This window comes from Hylaeus anthracinus, unplaced genomic scaffold (genome assembly GCF_026225885.1).
Source record: "Hylaeus anthracinus isolate JK02 unplaced genomic scaffold, UHH_iyHylAnth1.0_haploid 3, whole genome shotgun sequence".
NCBI classification, from domain to species: domain Eukaryota; kingdom Metazoa; phylum Arthropoda; class Insecta; order Hymenoptera; family Colletidae; genus Hylaeus; species Hylaeus anthracinus.
In genome coordinates, this window is record NW_026535284.1 from 8,158,326 (window position 1) to 8,176,821 (window position 18,496).

The 18,496-nt window shown below is 34.6% G+C and overlaps 3 protein-coding genes across 3 annotated transcripts in view; 1 reads left to right on the forward strand and 2 right to left on the reverse strand.

Moving 5' to 3' along the window:
• Window positions 1-12,318, reverse strand: part of LOC128893894 (egl nine homolog 1) — a 17,875-nt gene extending 5,557 nt beyond the window's left edge. The window contains exons 1-2 of the mRNA XM_054155216.1: window positions 11,790-12,318; window positions 10,431-11,131 (exon numbers count right to left, since the gene is read on the reverse strand). Coding sequence (XP_054011191.1) covers window positions 10,431-11,131; window positions 11,790-12,186 — 1,098 coding nt within the window. The 5' untranslated portion in view covers window positions 12,187-12,318. The remainder of the gene's footprint in view (window positions 1-10,430; window positions 11,132-11,789) is intronic.
• Window positions 12,319-12,771: 453 nt separating this feature from the next.
• Window positions 12,772-18,426, forward strand: LOC128893929 (tetratricopeptide repeat protein 30A). Its single transcript, XM_054155265.1, has 9 exons — window positions 12,772-14,209; window positions 14,403-14,468; window positions 14,560-14,898; window positions 14,971-15,106; window positions 15,197-15,361; window positions 15,435-15,703; window positions 17,011-17,418; window positions 17,499-17,883; window positions 17,960-18,426. The coding sequence occupies exons 1-9, from the start codon at window positions 14,144-14,146 to the stop codon at window positions 18,100-18,102; spliced, it is 1,977 nt and encodes a 658-aa protein (XP_054011240.1). The 5' UTR covers window positions 12,772-14,143; the 3' UTR covers window positions 18,103-18,426.
• LOC128893917 (zinc finger CCHC domain-containing protein 17-like) lies at window positions 15,703-16,906 on the reverse strand. Its single transcript, XM_054155253.1, has 2 exons — window positions 16,618-16,906; window positions 15,703-16,527 (listed from the first exon to the last, which is right to left on the reverse strand). Exons 1-2 carry the CDS (start codon window positions 16,732-16,734, stop codon window positions 15,853-15,855), a joined length of 792 nt encoding a protein of 263 aa, XP_054011228.1. The 5' UTR covers window positions 16,735-16,906; the 3' UTR covers window positions 15,703-15,852.
• Window positions 18,427-18,496: the final 70 nt, after the last annotated feature.

Sequence of the window (18,496 nt, forward strand, 5' to 3'; positions counted from 1 at the left end):
CTAACGTTTGCAAATTTGTAAATCAAATTTCTATCGTTAGAGATGTGTATTAAAAGATTGTGTTCGCAATTTGGGAGTCTGAACCGGATGACGTCGCTACAACTCTGCGTAACGTTACGGTCAATGAAAACAAAGGAACCGGAATAGAAAGTCTCTCACTCTTTTCCATTTGGCGATGCAACTCACGAAGGGTAACAACGTGTCTGAGGTTTCATTCACCGTGATGTTGGGCACGTAGTACCTTCATTGAACCGGTTAGTTGCAGTGGAGACATGGTGCGTCCGAAACAATTAACCAAAAGAAACATTTTCTACGCATTCAAAGAATGAGGAACAGCCGTATGAATATTGATCCGCCGAAGCTTCCATTTTTATAACCCTTTACTCATACGACGGACTTTTGTGACCCTTCAAGTTTAGCATTATTTCGAAAAAATTTCGACTAAATATATAGGAGTAATTTCAGGTTCGAATAACGTTCGAATAAATGTAGGACAAATCGGTGGCGTTTATTCGTTATTGACAACTTTTGAATATTACCATAATATGTAACAGAAAGGATTGGTATCTTAGAATCTTCGAATGAGGACAGATCGTTGTTCGAAAATTAGAATCTCGCGTCCAAAGGTTTCGATAGACAACTTTTGAATAATGAATAAACTTGCAAACATGCAAATATCTACAATTTCTAGGAGTTTCGTAAGAAGTAATACAAATACAGTAATGTATTTCTCGACACTCTAATGGTGAGCATCGACATGATTAGAATGTGCTTGCAAGTCAGACGTGTCAGCAGTGGGGCGCTCACGTGCGCCAGTCAAAGGTCCCTGAGTGCACGCACGTGCCCGAAAAGGGCTGCGACGTTTGCCTATGGGGTGGGAGGCATAGGGATCACTTTTTAGCCTTGACCCAAATGGCATGCTAACCTTGGTACTACATGCCGTGGCCGTGATCATCCTCACGTAACCCACGAAACATGTGCTGCTCGGAGCTTCCTCCTTTATTTCGTAAACCGGAAACGACGTCGTCCAAACAGGGTGATGGTATATACAGGAGTGTTCGGATAAGAGAATGTTTATTGTACTTTCCTGATATTCATATACAGTGTGCTTCGTTTATCTAGGAAAGTAAATATCTCGTGACGCATTGAATAGCCTGATAGCTTTTTTCGAAATGAATTCAACGGTATATCACATTATTAGTTTGCTGTTTCCAAACGTTAGAAATTATATTACAGACTTGTAACGTTTTGAGTAGGTAATGTATAATGTCGGGTTGCCTCGGCTATTAGCTGCAACACTGTGAACAAAGATCGACCTTCTTACGTCTTCTGAAGCATCTCAAGTTATAAAAAAAAAAAAAAAGAATGAATACAATATTTATAGTTTATATCATTAGAAATTGTTTGAATAAATTAACAATGTATCGTTGACACTGTTGGCAAATATCTATCACCACGCAGACAAACTAATTTGGCTCTTTCCTGAACTGTTAAGGACATTTTTTGGAAATCAATCATTTCGAAAGCACCGAACAGAACTAATCTCTAGTATTGCACTTTCTGAAAATAAATGAGGCTCGAGCCAAATATCACAACTCGTCAAAACAAATGACAACAGTGTTACAGCTAACATCTGCGCCAACCCGATATGTCCTACCATTACTTACTGAAAACGTTACAAGTTTAGAATATAATCTCTAACGTTTGGAAACAGCGAATTAAATAATGTGATATACCGTTGAATTTGTTTCGAAAGAAAGCTGTCAGGCCATGAAAAAAGTTATAAAATATATAGTTCCATTTAAAAAACTTGTCTTGACTTCGAAATCCCCCCTCCCTACTATTCCAGGTCCGAAAAAAATTACATCATATGATTGTACCCTACAAACCAAACGATTTTTGTAAATAAATTTTTGTTCGTAACTTCAGTGCGTCACGAGATATTTACTTTGCTAGATAAACGAGACACATTGTACATGTTACCCGTATAAATGAATTCTGTGCCTTTACGAATCTATACATGTATATGTAACCTAAATCTCAAGGGGCGGACGTTTATCTCCAATCGGACCTGTATCCCGAATTTCGTAAAAGTGGCAAGAATTCAACAGATACGTAGAATCTTCGTAGGATGATATTAACAGCATATATTGGTACAATTGCTGATAACGGTAAATGCACAAGAGTTTCGCGAGATAAGGTAATACCGCGGGTTACACTATACGTAACGACGGGTAATAGGTTATACAGTGCTATTGTACCACACGATTACTGGTTTTCACGAGTAATGTAAACTGCGTGTAAAACAGAAATACTATACCTAACATTTATCAGTAGATAGTTGTCGATCAACTATAATTTTTAAGACGGATGAAAGTAATTCAAATTTATTCACATTTACGAACACACACGTGAAACAGCCTTGTTTCTCTTTTGAAACTGGGTCCTCGATTACATATACGAAAAAATTTGCATTCTAATCTAAAGTGAGACGATTGGACTACGTGCTGTTTAGCAGCGCTACAGAATGGCGAGTGCCTTTCACCGTGACGGTTAAGAAGGCAGAAGATGTAGGCGTGAAAGCATTCGATAACAAAAACTTCAACCACTACAGTGATTTCCAAACTTTTTGGAATGAGCACCTTTTAAGAAAACAAAAAAAAAAAAAAAAAAATACTTATGCGTTCGAAATTTATAGACGAATCATTATTGTTCGATCTAAATTAATTAAAAATTGTTGATGTACGTTCTCACCGGATATGAAATATTATTTATGGACCAAATTAAATGCTTGTAAAATATTCGCAATAATAAATCAATTATAAAATTACTGATACATATAAAACTATTTGCATAATTCACTTGGATAAATTCTCCTTTGCACTGTAAAGTGCTCTCTATTCTAGAAAACAATGAAGCATAATCGACTAGAAACGGTTTTTAAAAAACGCATTTAACGTGCTAAATATTGACAATTTCCAATTACATTATACGCTATTGGATCACCTTGAATGGAACAATTGATAACGAACACTGAGCTAACAATTGATAATGAGCGGTATAAACACATCCCGTTGTTTTAACGTTAAAGCAACACAGAAACGTATGTGCAATCAGTTGAGCTATTATCTTTCTGAATTTCCGTAGCGTCGATCGTCGTCGGAGTTATCGAACAAATTGAATGCAAAAAACACGTCATTCTGTGCCAGGATAAATTACGATCGAACAATTAAATGGCTGTAATTGTACGATACCAGAACGTTACAGCATAGAAGCCGATTGTCGATACCTAGAAATATACGAGGAAGTGAGCCGTACAAGGAAAACAAAACGTAATTAGGGAAACACAGCAAGGAGGATATTTGCGATAGATAATTAGCTAATATCAGCTAGTCGAAGAGATAAAATGAAAGAACGGAATTTATAAAACTTTGTAGTCATAAATAATGAAGTGCATTGTGGCGATATACGACCTGACTGTTTATAAAATATAGGAGGAAGGGAATAGAACGAAAGAGTAAAAAGAGATTATAAAAAGAAATTTCCTAAGAAAACGAAACCCAACTTAGAGGTATTATATCATGCACCACATCGATAATCTTGTCTAAAAATAATTTAATCAATGTCTGAAATACCTATAATCAGCAGTTAGTCTGATAAAATCGACGCATCGTACAACTTAATTTTTTCTTTCGCGTCTTTTTATTAATTTCATTTGATTAAACTCATCGATGTAACGTAAAAATATGAACAGATAAATATATGGTGGTATTTGCCTGTAATTCATTCGGTTTTGTGTTGTTTACACGTACACCTCGAAAGGTGTATGACTCCGATTTAAAGTATTTCCTTCGGCTCGCAACCTCGTTATCTTCACAGATAATTGAATTTATTGACTGGCACTGGCCGATACGATACACACGGAATGCAACTTCGGTACAAAAACTCCGTATTGTACACTATACGTGCAGCTCGTCACGTTTCATAGATAAAGAACATAATCAGCCGAAAGTACGTATCGCGATAACGCTGAAATCTACCTTACATTGGTACTAGTATGGTAAAAAAATTCATAGACTGTTGAAGTGTTGTCCGTGGAAAAGCGAGCCGATTAACGTAGATATAATATTGTTTGTGAAATCGATGGTAGTGCTGATCGAAATGCCTGTGTGCGATCACTAATTGCTCTCTCGATTTGGAACACCGAAAACCTTGTGCAGTATCCGCGAACTCAATGTCCCCATAAATGTTTGTTTTCCTTGATCCTATTTCCAAGTTCAACCACCTTCGTACTACACTAGCTGTTCACCTGTCTTCTCAAAAATAACACCAATGTACGCCATTTAACGCTATTGATGCATCACAAAAACTTTACGTGAATTCTCTTCGTAAACATCATCGTTTTATACGTTTTATTTATTCTCGAGGAAAAATGCAAAGTGCCACGAATCGTAAAAGTGCAAACTTGTGGGGGATGATATACGTGCTGAGTGATTCACACAAAGATTGAAATAGATGAAATAGGTGTTTATACGATAGAGATTCCGGGCGGGAAGTAATATATAAGAATAGTTTTTTTTATCAACAGAGACGTCAGGTTTCAAGATCAACTTCGTTTATTTTTGATAGAATGTTACGTTATTTGCTACGTTACTAAGTATATACCAGCCGCTACTGTATTATCGTCTAGAAACTTCAAAAATTCGATTTTTTCTTTTGTTGCATTTTCTTATCATTTGGGGTTTTGAGAAAGTACCTCTAAAATATTAATTTGAAATTCGCAGAGCTCTCATAGTTACAGAGGCTTAAAGGTTGTTCACTAGTATTAGTGCTAAATGTATAGCAAACTTTAAACGCGTTTTTCTCGAAACATTTTTCAAGGCGGCCCGCACGTTTTTCTCAAAAACTATTGGACCGACTGACTTCCGGTTTTACACACATTTCGAGGGCACCATCGCCTATGGTACGAGCTAGAATTATACCGATAGCTTGAATATTTTAGCCCTGCTCTCATACTTTAGTTGACAATTTTCCGGGAAAATTAAACCTTAATTTTCAAACAGCTGCGATTATCGATAAAAAATTTAGTACTTACTTGATTCTAGTTCAGACGATAACTACATTCATATAGATTGAAAATAAAAATTTGTTTTTCTGTCACGGACGACTAGAACCGCCACAGCCAATACTTCAATGAAATATTTCATAAAAATTTGTGTTGTTATTTGAAACGTGTTTTATTATGCACAAAAAAAAACCCTGGTACTGTAGGTTTGATAGTTTTCGCAAAATTAATTCCTAAAAAATTACTGAAAAAACAAACTTCTAGACGATAATATCCCCTTAATCCGTCTATTTTATTTAAAGTGGTAAACGAGCGATTTAATGACCGCAGGTAGAAAAATTGCCACATAGATTACAAAGCCTGACATGTAGGCAGCGGAAGGATCATAAACGCGACGTGTGACTAACGAAACGATAGACATTACGTGATATTCTCGCGCAAAAGCTTTCCATTAAATCGATTGAATGTGTTTCATGGAACCGAAAGCAAAACAACTGCGCGTATTGGGTCTCAAACGAGGAAAATATTTCAGTTCTGTGAATCACCAATTGATTCGCAGAAACCATACGCTGCAAATTTTCGCGGTGAATTCGGTTATCTTGGAAATCGTTTGCAGAACTTAATTCTTTAGGGGCACGTGTAAAACGAGGAACGAAAAATATTTTAGAGAATAAACAAAAGAAACTGCACGCTCGTGCGCGCTAATAGAATATTTGATCAAAGAGTCTTTTATAATGTTCGTGTTGAAACATCGTGTGAATAAAGAATTAAATTAATTCTACTATGTATGATACCAGATACTACACGATTCCCGTATCAGAATTACAGAACTGACCTACCCGATGCAAGCATGTGCGCTACGAAAAGAAAAACTTTCAATTCTATACAATTCTATTCTCGTCGATTTCGAGCCACACTTCTTACAAACGCGTCACTGCAGTGTGTTATTTCAGATCGGTAATCGAAATCATCTACACGCTATTTTTAAACAAAAAGATAGCAGTCACATTATGTTTCAACATTGCAAATAAATACATATTTCCGAACCATTTTATTCAAATTTGTCAGAAAATAAAATTTACTCTTCCTCTAAAAATATTTTATGCGAGATTACCTATTTATTTCGCTTTACTTTAAAAATACCATCAGAGATAAGGGTTGCAGGAGTATGAATGAAAAGGAGAATAAGAAACTTTTAAGTTAGGTCCACTAGGTGAACTGATCGTTATAACCTTGCTGCTTCTCTCGCAAGGGTAGGATTAGTAAGTAATTCCAAGTGTTGGTGTGATTATGATTATCGGAGCATTGATCACATTGTTTGGCAGTGTCCACTCTTCGAAAGGCAAAGAGTCAAGTTGTTACAGCAACTCTGTAAACTTAAATTATAATTGCCCATCAATATGTCTGTTTTGATTACTAAACCGAACGTTGCGCCGTGTATTTGCGTTATGTCTTTTTCGAAGAACTGTAATATTAATGTATAATTTCAGACATGTTAACAAAATTTAGTTCTACATATACAGGGTGTCCCAAAACTCGGGGAGGAGCCGGAAATGGGGGGTAGCTGAGACGATTCTGAACAACAATTTCCTTTGCAAAAATGTCGGATGGGGCTTCGTTGAGGAGATATTAAGCGAAAACCCCGACCAATCAGAGCGCGCGTAGACCGTTGGAGCGGCCGCGGTAGCGAAGGCTACGCGCTGGTGGCCGCGCTTGCACGCGAACAAGTGACCCGACGTGCATCGAAGCATCGACCTAGCGCGTAGCCTTCGCTACCGCGGCCGCTTCAACGGTCTACGCGCGCTCTGATTGGTCGGGGTTTTCGCTTAATATCTCCTTAACGAAGCCCCATCCGACATTTTTGCAAAGGAAATTGTTGTTCAGAATCGTCTCAGCTACCCCCCATTTCCGGCTCCTCCCCGAGTTTTGGGACACCCTGTATATTGTCAACAACATGTAAAGCGAATAAATCTCTCCTTTGAGATTTAAAAGCTTCAAAAATAAAAAATAAATAAATAAATAAATAAATAAAAAAGTTAGGTCCACTGCTTAGCTGTAAAGCTGAAACGAATAAATTTACTATTGCAAACGCATCGTCGCTAACAAGAAGTCATTACAATTACAAAGTACACGGAAGGTATTCCTTCGAGTCGATCGGAAAGTCAACAACCAACAGTTGTATGTATGTATTACATGTATTATAAATACCCTTGCGGAAACGTCACGGAGACGAATGAATTCGTCCCCAGACGATTGCCACGCTCTCATCCGGGCAACTGTGTGTGCATATACAAATGCATATGCATGCACCTCGATTCTTTCACCTTCGCCAAGGTTAAAGAGCGAGATGCAACCGGTCGCTTGTAAGGATTTAATCGAAAGTGAACGGCCGGACGCAAACACGTTCAGTCATGATCGTCGAAAAAAGTTATCGTGCCAAACAAACTTCCAGTATTGATACTAAATGGAAATTAACGGAGATAACGGAGATTAACTTCCCGAAGCATCATTTTAATATTATCAGGTTGTCCCGAAAGTTTCTTTCGCGAGTTGCGCTCAATTATTTTATGTGGTCGTGTTTATAGAAATAGACAATCTATTAGTTTGTCTGGAAAGTCCGTGCCGATTGTTGATAGGTGGTACGCGTCTGTTTATACTGGAATGATTGAAAACAATTAACATGGGTGCATCCCTTAAAAGGTGGAAAGGTCGTGGAGCAAAATGGTATTTATATAATTCAATAAATATATATAAAAATTCAAATATGCCTTTGAATTTTTCTTAAAAATTGGCACGAACTCTCCGGGCAACCCAATAATTTCATAGATATTCATGTTGTAACAGTAATTGAGCAAAACGAATCATGCACAATTCAGTAATGTAACATAAAACATAAACTATTGTGCATGTATTACTTATAATAATAAAGGGAAAGAAAATTTTGGGACAATCTAATACTTGAAATTTTTCATTGTTGGCGTTCTAGAGCATATCGAAATGGTTTAGATCAAACTAGAAATGTTATGAAAAATTATTTGTTTCTGAGAAACTAAGATTTAAGAATTTATCTCCCAGGTGATCGATTTATTAAAAAAGAGTGAATTAAACATTTATTATTTGGGTGACTTCTTATTTAATTTGATACCATCTTAAGTGATGAAAATTATTAAAATTGACCAGGAGTAACCTGAAAGTACCAACGCTATGGCTATCATTGTTTTAGAGTCTGAATGCTCAAGGTCAGTTAAAAGTCGCAAATCTATGCATGACTGAATACATTGATATTAATATCTACAACAAGATATGAGAGATAAGAATGTATGCTTTTGTGTGATAAAATATCGGTGACTTTGAAAAATGACACACCATTTTTTGTCACACAAACACTCACAGACAGGACGTTCTGCATATTGACACCCACAAATTTCGTTTATTTTAAAAATACATTAATTGAGTAAGTGTTTGGAACTTTAATTGTATATATCAAACTGTAACGATTATAAGACTGGTGGTATATTTACAAATACATTCACTGGAAAGTTGTTTAGTCTGAAAGGGGAAGCCTGATAGTACAATTGAATTTTTGTCCAGACGATTAGCCGCGTAGCTGCGTTGTTGTATCAACCTTATCATTGCCAACAAGATAAATAACATTTTTTAACAATTCTTTGCGGAATATTGCTACACACATTACTGATAAATTGTTCGTCGCTTTCAGTTTGTAATAATGATTTTTCTTGGTCATGTCACAGTATAGCTATATAAACTATTAAGTTCAAAGTTTTACTAAACTATTTTCACTATTCTAAGCTATGAAAATCATATCAAGTATTCATGCCACTATTTTCGAAATATTTACTCAATCTCTCTAATAATAGTTTTATACTGAAGCATTTTATTGTAGATAATAATACCTATGAATGTTAATTCTTCCTTAAATTCTTTACATCATTTGGGAATCTGTGCTACGGAATGTTAACATGAAGAGGGCCAGAATCACAACTGGTCGAAACGACGTCGTAAATATTAATGAAGTTACTTCCGTTCATTGCTCCAAAAACCAAGTTTTCTTCTTCCACTTTCACACTATAAGACGGATTGAATACAACTATACAGTTCTATTAAAGAAAAGAAGAGCACGGCCTAACAAGTTTCCCAACCAATGATCAAAATAGACATTTAATTCCATCATTGCATTCAGCCTCCGAAACAACATTGTTCTGTATAACAAGATTCCAATGTCTTCGACAAATACAAAAATAACTGATTGCGAGTACACGTGCGCTACGAGATACGATACGACGGATCACTGATATTTTTCATGTTTAGTTTTCCGACCCAGCAACGTTTCACCTGTACCACGCATTCCGGGTACTGTTTACAAAAGACGAGACGTATTATCGAGAACACTCATTAAACGCCGGTTGCTTTCTGGTTTGGAACATGAAAGGGAGAGTCTGCACGAGCAGAAGAAAGAGATAACGTGGAACGAGCCAGCCATACGGCGTACGTGACCGACCGCACTACGTCGTGTTCTCACTCTCGCCTCGGCTCTCTCGTTTGGCACTCGAGCTCCCTGAAAGATCATTGTAATTTCGGGATCCTGACCTTCTCTGCCTACCACTGTCTCTCCGTCCCCTCGCCCTTACTTCATCTCCTCAACGCCTACGAGATTAAACGCCGATATTCACGGGAACGCGATGTTCTTTCACGCCGATACCGAGCGTTTCATGACAAATCAGGAAAACGTGGAAGACCTGTATCCGTGTGACTAACTCGATTACGACAGACATTGCGGAAAATAATAGTTTGTTTTCCCAGGTCAGTCGTACAAATAATTTATTTCGACGAACTAGGTTTAATTGATCCTGCATAATTCGGAAAACAAAAAGCAACGTTTATTGATTCATTTACGATGGATTGTCAACAGAAAAGTTATCATTACTTGTTCAATATTAAATATTTCATTCCGTATTTATAATTGAAAATCGATTACACGTCCGACAAATCGATATTTTACGCATAATCAACGTAATACAATACAAAATTTATCGTTTTAACTACAAGTAAAAATTACTTATTGCGAGAACTACTAACTGAATCAATATTATGTTACATGCTTAAAACTAAACATAAAAATTTATTTTAAATCTGCCACTATATCATTATATGATTATATGCCACCATAAATAGTTCAACTATGATCTTTGACAAAACCAATTCATTTAAAACCAAGCAGATCGCTACGTAATGCTACAATGTGCTTGTCATGTGTACAACAACTGTACTTTCAGCAAATTATGCAGTTGCATTAAAGTTTCTTAAACCTAGTGGAAATATTAAGAATATAGTTATGTTTGTTTACCTTAGTTCTTCCATTGATCGTATAATTTCCCATCTTTCCATTGTTCCGCATTTTGTTTGCCCTCATAATGATAGCATCAACTTGGGATATAAGCATTCCAATATTTTGACATTGTTTTTCTTTTCCATCCAGCCACGTTATTTGATCACCACGAATTGTTTTTAAGTCATTTGCACCTGCTTTATTAGAAACCAACTGTCCATCCTTAAATAATCCAGCACTGTACATATTTAAAACTTCGTTTAACACTGCGAGACCTTTATCTGTGCCTAGAAAATTGTCCACCACGCACACACCATATTCATCCATGTCCCTAATCACATTTCTGCATATTTCATCTATTAACTCTTCAAGATTATTTCTATTTTTGTGAAGGAAAGGTGGTAAAAATTCCTCTTCGCGAGCCAAGTGAACCTCCGGGAAGGTCTTCATACCGTTATGATGATGGGTAGGCATGTTTAATTCATTATCTTGAAGATTATCAAGAATTCTTGAGCTCTCTAGAGCAGGATTCAGTAGTTCTGCTCTGGCCCCTAGGATTGTATCTTCTGAACTTCCTTCGAATGTTATAGGAGAAGTCCAACCATCCGCTCTGCTATTACGAGTACCTTTTGCCTTAGTGCTATTGGGTTTACTCTTAAGACTTTGGCTTTTCTTATCCGTTGATTGTCCTTTTACTTCTTCTGCTTGTTTGCTGATTCCTGTAAGCAATACAATAAAATATGTAACACTAATTCCAATAAAACAAAACTGATAAACATTGTATCAATCCCCTTTAAAATGAATCTTTAGTTAGATATTTACCAAAGTAAAGGCAAATAAAATAGTAGCTAAGCTATGAAATACATATATTTCAAAGTTAACCTACAACTGTCACAGATACCATTTCATTTTTATTTTTACCATCATGATACTTAAAATATGTCATTTGACAGTTTCAAAATATGAACCAAAATAAACTGTCTTTATTGACATTACTTTATCGATTTTCTCAAGCTTTCATGTTACATTTGAAATACACTTATTATGCCATCAATAAAAATATTTCAAACATTATTCAAACCCAGATATTACAAATAAATTAATTTAAACAAAGCTGTACTTTCAACAAAATAATATTTCCAAATCTAATTCCGAAAACAGTATACCAATGAAATAGTATTTTATTCCAATTGCAATGAACCAGATGAATACTAAATTCTTTGGTATTCAGTACTTAAATGTATTTCACTAAACTTTGTTCCTCCTTATAGAGCAAGGCAACTTAGTATGTACAAAATAATCGATAATAATAAAATTCAAAGAATTGACAGACTTCGGAGAAAAAAGTGAGGAAGGTAATAATTGAATTTTAGGTACCTTCAAGATGTTTCGCCTTGTGATTCACTTTCGGGACGGTGTTCGATCCCCGCGTTGTTTCTGACACTGGCTTCTCGTTTAGGTTAGAAACCACTGGTGTAGTCGAGGGCTGGCAGTTTTCAAGGGAGGAATTTTTCTTGGCAGACTCCGGAAGGGAATTTTTATTAGCAGCTGAAACTGTATCTGGCACAATCGATCGTACAGAATGAGTGGCACAAAATTCTTTATGACGTTTCCAATCCCACCTTTGGTGTTCTTTGGTGCAATAGAAGACGGCCTTGCACCGTGAACACCTTAACAGCTTGTCAGTTCTGTGACAAACTACGCAAACCACCGTTGCACCTATTTGAACATCACCGCCGGGTGTCTGTGCACGACTGACTATCGGTCCGGACATGTTTCGTCGTTTATTTCGCGGCCACGAGTGCCGACGACATTTCTCCAACGAGGGAAATCACACACGCACTCGATCTGCGTACGGTACTACGTCGCTATCGGGACCGCAGCCGCACTGCTTATACGTATGATCGTTTCGTTTACATACCACATGCACATGCATACAGGGTTTGCTAAAATTAATGGGCCAAACTTGTGGTTCTTAACCTTTTTAACCTTCAACTACTATCGCTGAATCATATAATTCGATCCGAGAGAAGAAAGTTTCTTTGTTTAAAAATAAACGGTCAGAGTTCATCTCTTCCGTTCTAGGTATTTCTCTGTTTAAATTTTAAACAGAAGATGTTTCCATATAAACTAATCGTTTGTTTTTAAACAAAGAAATTTTCTTCGCTTGGGCCAAGTATGGCTCACAATCAGCCATAACGACGCTGTTTAGAATGGGAATTTCAAATTACGATTAAATTGGTTCAAATTACATTTTCGAGTGAGTTTGACTTTCTACATATACATATTGGCGAGACAGTAATCAAAATAAGTCAAAAAAGCGTTAATAAACCCGACTTTACGGAACTGCGGTTAAAATGATCTGTACTGTAAACACATATAGTACTTATCAGAATAGAGCAAAAAGATGTTAGTAAGCATGAGTGTAGAAATCAACAGTTATTGAGTTACGTGTAAGGATAAACTTTATTTCATTACAATAAGTGTTGAAAGTGTATCTCGTCCGTTTTGATAAATTCATCAACACATTTATGCCTAGTTTTCCCCCTTATTTTTTTATAAGAGGGACTGTTAGTAATCGCTACCAAATACGATACTGAGGCAACTGTCTTACAGTAAGTAACTTATAATTTGTGTGTTTCTTTTTTTATTGATGAAATAAGAAAACACAAAGAATGTGTCGAAATAGAAGGAAGACACTTGAGATACTTGATACGACGAAATTAAATTTTTATTTATAAATCGAAGATCATCTTTTTTTTTACTTATTTTGATTAGTATTATATGTGCCCACAGTTTGGACCATAAATGTTAGCACACGCTGTATATGTACATATGTGTGTATATTATCGAATCTGCGAAACACCTATAGGCGTAACAGTGATCAAAACACCAATCTTCAATGTCCATTAGTTCCTACTACGTTTGCACGTAGTCTTGGATGTATATGATTGTGGATTAAAACGGATCGCACCAAATCAAGTCCTTTCTTTGAAAGTTAGATATTATTTTATACGTTCACTGTCCTTAAGATAGCGCCACTTTATGACAACCTTTTTTGACATCTAGAACATGTTTTGATATATTCTACAGTTTACGAAAGCAATCTTTGATTACCTTTGCGCTAGGTCATGAAACCGTTCCTTTATTACGTTATGCAATGTATGTACGATGGTGGTGAAATTTTTTTGCCCGGTGAATGCGTACTGTGTAGTTCATAAAATTCACTTTATTAAACACAAATAAAAAGGAAGAACGCTAGTAGTTTTACAGTTTTATGTGAAAACGAATTCCAAATAAGCTTACGAACAGAAGAAATAAATCAGTGACTATTATTTTGTATAAATATGTAAATGCAGTATTTAATCATGTAACAAATATTGTAAGGAACTATTTTGTATAAACTATGAAATAATTGTTGTGATATAAGCCAAATAAATTTCTATTAATATTTATTTACGTCATAACTCATTTTCCCTTTCAATGTATTCATAGATTTGTTATTAAAATTTTATTTTCTACACTGCTCGTGTTTTTTTCCCTTCAAAGAATACAAGTGTGAGAATTTACTTTTCTGTATAGTGTACATAAAAAGTAATTGTTTCCATAGTTACGACATGAACGATTTACCAAAACATTGCGCGCCTGTATGTATCAGTTGAATAAAATGTCTGTTTAAAGACTAATTCATTAAAATTTTGGTGAATAAACGAGTGTGATTATAAAAGAACATGAGTACATTTATACAAAATGTGCATATAAAAGATGGAGAATATACAAAAACAATTTATACAATGGTAGATTATATATTTATAACTTAATTATTTATATGAATTTATAAGAATGGAAATAAGGATGCTTAATCGTATGTTTTTGTCCATAACTATCAATGTTCAAACAATATACCCAATTTAAGATTAAATGATAAATGTCAAAAACAATTTTTATATTTCTTAATGCAAACACAAAATGGAAATATTCATTTTTCAGATTAAAGAACAACGATATGCAGAAACAATAAAAGTTTTGGTTACACTTCTAGATTCTTATACTTCTGTATGTAACATTACATTAAAATAACATAGTTTTTATTTACCTCAATAATTAACAATTTAAATATGTATATACTCCATAAATTATTTTGCAGTCCAGACCTTGCTTATCACTTCTTGCTCACTGTTATTTCTACACACAAGATTTTATAGCTTCTGCACAGTGTTATGAAAAATTGGTTCAGTTGTGCCCAGATGAAAATGTATACAAATTATATCATGCTCAATCTTTGCATCAAGCATGTATGTACCAAGAAGCTTGGACAATATGTTCCAATATTATTAATCATAGTAATTTAGAATTTAAAGTAAAAAAGCTAGAGGCAGCAATAAAATATGGCCAAGAGGATATGGTTGCTGCAAAAAGTCTTGTGGATCAATGTCCAACAGACGATATTGACACAGAAATCAATTTAGGATGTCTTTTGTATAAGGTATCAAAGTGAAACAAGAATTCTCTTATAAAGTAGGATTTATCTAATTTTAATCTTTTTTTTTTCTTTTAGGAAGAACAGTATGAGCAAGCTTTGAAAAGATTTTCAAATGCATTGCAAATTGCAGGTTTTAAACCTCATTTGTCATATAATGTAGCACTTTGTTACTTCAAATTAAAAGAATTTGCTGCATCGCTAAAACACATTGGTAACAGTTATATTTATTATTATTATCATCATATCTAAAGCATTGTAAATTAAATTCATTCAACTTGCATTGTATTATATATTATGTTAGCTGATATTATTGAGCAAGGTATAAGAGAACATCCAGAATTAGGAGTAGGAATGACAACAGAAGGTATAGAAGTACGGAGTGTTGGAAATACATTGACACTTCATGAAACAGCTTTAACAGAGGCATTCAACTTAAAAGCAGCAATTGAATATCAATTGCAAAATTGTAATTATATACAAAAAATTTAAATTATTTGTTGTATCTAATAGTTTTTGTGATTTTTATTTAATGTTTTTAGATGAAGCAGCAAAAGAAGCTTTAACAGATATGCCTCCTAGATCTGAAGAAGAACTTGATGCTGTTACTTTACATAACCAGGCCTTAATAAATATGGATATAAAACCAAGCGAGGGATTTGAAAAATTACAATTTTTATTGCAACAAAATCCATTTCCACCTGAAACATTTGCTAATTTATTGCTTTTGTATTGTAAATATCAATATTATGATTTAGCTGCTGATGTTCTAGCTGAAAATGTGCACTTGACTTATAAGTATTTAACATCGGTAAGTATGATATTCATTATTACAACATTACATGTACTGTAGATGTATCTGTCACAGATCGTGTATTAGAAATAATATCTTCAGTGGTTTAAGGAGTTATAAAAATAACATAAGAAGTAGCCTTGACTCTGTCAAAATGATGCTGTTTTTCATCGATCTGGATATTTACTTTTTGAATGTTTGCATTTCTTTGTACGTTTCTCTAAACTTTCTGAACGCTTTCGTTTATGAGCTTTAACATCATGACTAGAAGAACTTTCACTAGAATTTTCATTGTCAGAAGAATTACTGTGTTTCTTCTTTTTCTTCTTTTGGTCTTTGGAATGTTTCTTCTTCTTTTTCTTAACTACTTCCTTGTCATCGGAATCAGTATCATCTGTGCCTTGCTTGTGTTTTTTAGCTTTTTGTTTTTTCTTTGCCTTCTTTTGCTTACGTTTCTTCTCTTTCTCTTTCTCATTTGTTTCAACTTGTGGCTGAACTACAACTTCCTCTTCAACCTCTGGGATTAATTCATATTTTTTCCCATCAGGGGACATGAAGCAATCATTAGATAAATGACCAGCTGTCCCACACTTTGTGCATGTAGTATTGAGAACAGCTTCCAAATGTATAGCTTTGCGTTCATATTTTCCTGCTGTTTTTTTCTTCTGCATGTCTCTTTGTAATTCTACACCATTGGGATCCAAGTCTGTGCCATTTCCTTGATTAACATATTTCATAGATAATCCTATTTTACCATCATCCCCTACAGTAATAACTTTGCACCAAACTCGTTCTCCTTTTTGTAAGATCTCTGCTACATCATCGACATGAGCAGAGCTTACCTAAGAAGAGTGTATAAATATAGATAATTTACATATAAATCACTACAAGTAGATGATTTATTATTTATTACAATAATATTGCTATGCTACCTGTGATTTATGTATTAATCCCTGTGCTGAACAGCCGGGAATTCTAATGAACGCTCCATAATTTTGTACAGACGCAATTTCTCCAAGAAATATTTGATTTACCTTACAATTTACCATTTTTATAAATGATAAATATTTTAAACAAAAACTTTGTTGTTTACAATTTTTACGACTATCTTATTTGTATTAAAATAGTAGTAATAAATCAATGACAAGAAAACTTGATGTAAAGGTTAGGTTCACCAATTCAATGTTTAGATGCAGGGCTGTAAGAACCATAAGGTACTAGAGGCGTTAAAATTGAAAGGGTTCTCATACACACTCTTCATCGTGCTTAAAAATTAAATTTGAATATCTTTTAACGTAATAACATTAATGTTACATACATTTCAGTATTTATATGATTTTTTGGACGCATTAATTACACAACAGACTTCACCTGAAGAAGCGTATCGTAAATTTGACGATCTTGGCAACAAACACATGGAAACATTAAGAAAAGCAACGAAACGGGTTCAAGAAGCAAGATTAAATCATGACGATAACGCTGTCAAAAAAGCAGTAAATGATTACGAAGAAGCTTTGGAGAGATATGTGCCCGTTTTAATGGCACAAGCCAAAATTTATTGGGAACTTGGAAATTACATGCAGGTTGAGAAAATTTTTAGAAAAAGCGTAGAATTTTGCAACGAACACGATGTATGGAAGTTAAATGTCGCTCATACACTATTTATGCAAGAAAACAAATTTAAAGAAGCAACGGGTTTTTACGAACCAATTGTTAGGAAAAAATATGATAATGTCAGTTGCTATTTCGTTTTTAATCGTTTTTTTTTTACGATTTGGATATTATGGATTACAAAATCGTAAAAAAATTTCAGATTTTGGATGTAAGCGCTATAGTACTCGCCAATTTATGCGTAAGTTATATACTGACATCACAGAATACAGAAGCTGAAGGATTAATGAAGAAGATAGAGAAAGAGGAACAAGCGGTATCGCGAGAAGATCAGGATCAAAAATTGTTTCACTTGTGCATTGTAAATTTAGTAATTGGTACATTATATTGTTCTAAAGGGAATTATGAGTTCGGAATATCTAGAATAATGAAGAGTTTGGAACCTTATAATAAAAAGTTAGGAACAGATACTTGGTTCTATGCGAAGAGATGTTTTCTGTCTCTTTTAGAACAACTGGCCAAACAATTGGTAGTTTTAAAAGATACAACGCTTCAGGAATGTATACAATTTTTAGAACATTGCGAAGGTATGAATGTCAGTATGACACGTCATGTTACTGTTATTGTACGTGGCATTTATATGATTTTTTTTTTCATTTTTAGTTTACGGAAGGGATGTAGTGACTGTAGTAGAACAACCTTTCGACTTACAAGATATGCTTTCGACTACTCCACAAGGTAAACAGACAGTTGCGTACGAAGCGCGATACTTGAAAGCTCTATTTTTAAAATTACAAATGTCCTAAACTTTATTATATTTGCGTCATGTTATACTATTTTATGGAATATTTATTAAAAATGTATAATATAAAATATTAAAAGAAGAAAATAATTACTACTCAAGGCATATATTATTATTCTTACGAAATTAAATAGATGTTTCGATATTTTGGAGATAAGACACCCTATATGACTACTCCTGTGAGCGGTTTTTAGTGCTAGTGGTGCCATCGGTGGCAAAACGCACAAGTTTGTAGTGAAAGTAGTTCCCTATGTTGCTGCTTGAAGACGCCACTGAGTAAAGGGTGAATTACTTATTGCTGCATTGAATAACTATTTATAAAAATGATAAATTTTACATATTATCTAATATATTTTAGTACTATAGATCAAAGAATTTGACCAATTATGAATTTATGA

Coding starts and splice junctions, on each gene's coding strand:
- LOC128893929 (XM_054155265.1), top strand. CDS start 14,144: ATGAGTACATTTATACAAAATGTGCATATAAAAGATGGAGAATATACA. Junction 14,469..14,559: donor TTCTAGATTCTTATACTTCT/GTATGTAACATT, acceptor ATTATTTTGCAG/TCCAGACCTTGCTTATCACT. Junction 15,107..15,196: donor TGCATCGCTAAAACACATTG/GTAACAGTTATA, acceptor ATATTATGTTAG/CTGATATTATTGAGCAAGGT.
- LOC128893917 (XM_054155253.1), bottom strand. CDS start 16,734: ATGGTAAATTGTAAGGTAAATCAAATATTTCTTGGAGAAATTGCGTCT. Junction 16,528..16,617: donor GATTAATACATAAATCACAG/GTAGCATAGCAA, acceptor CACTCTTCTTAG/GTAAGCTCTGCTCATGTCGA.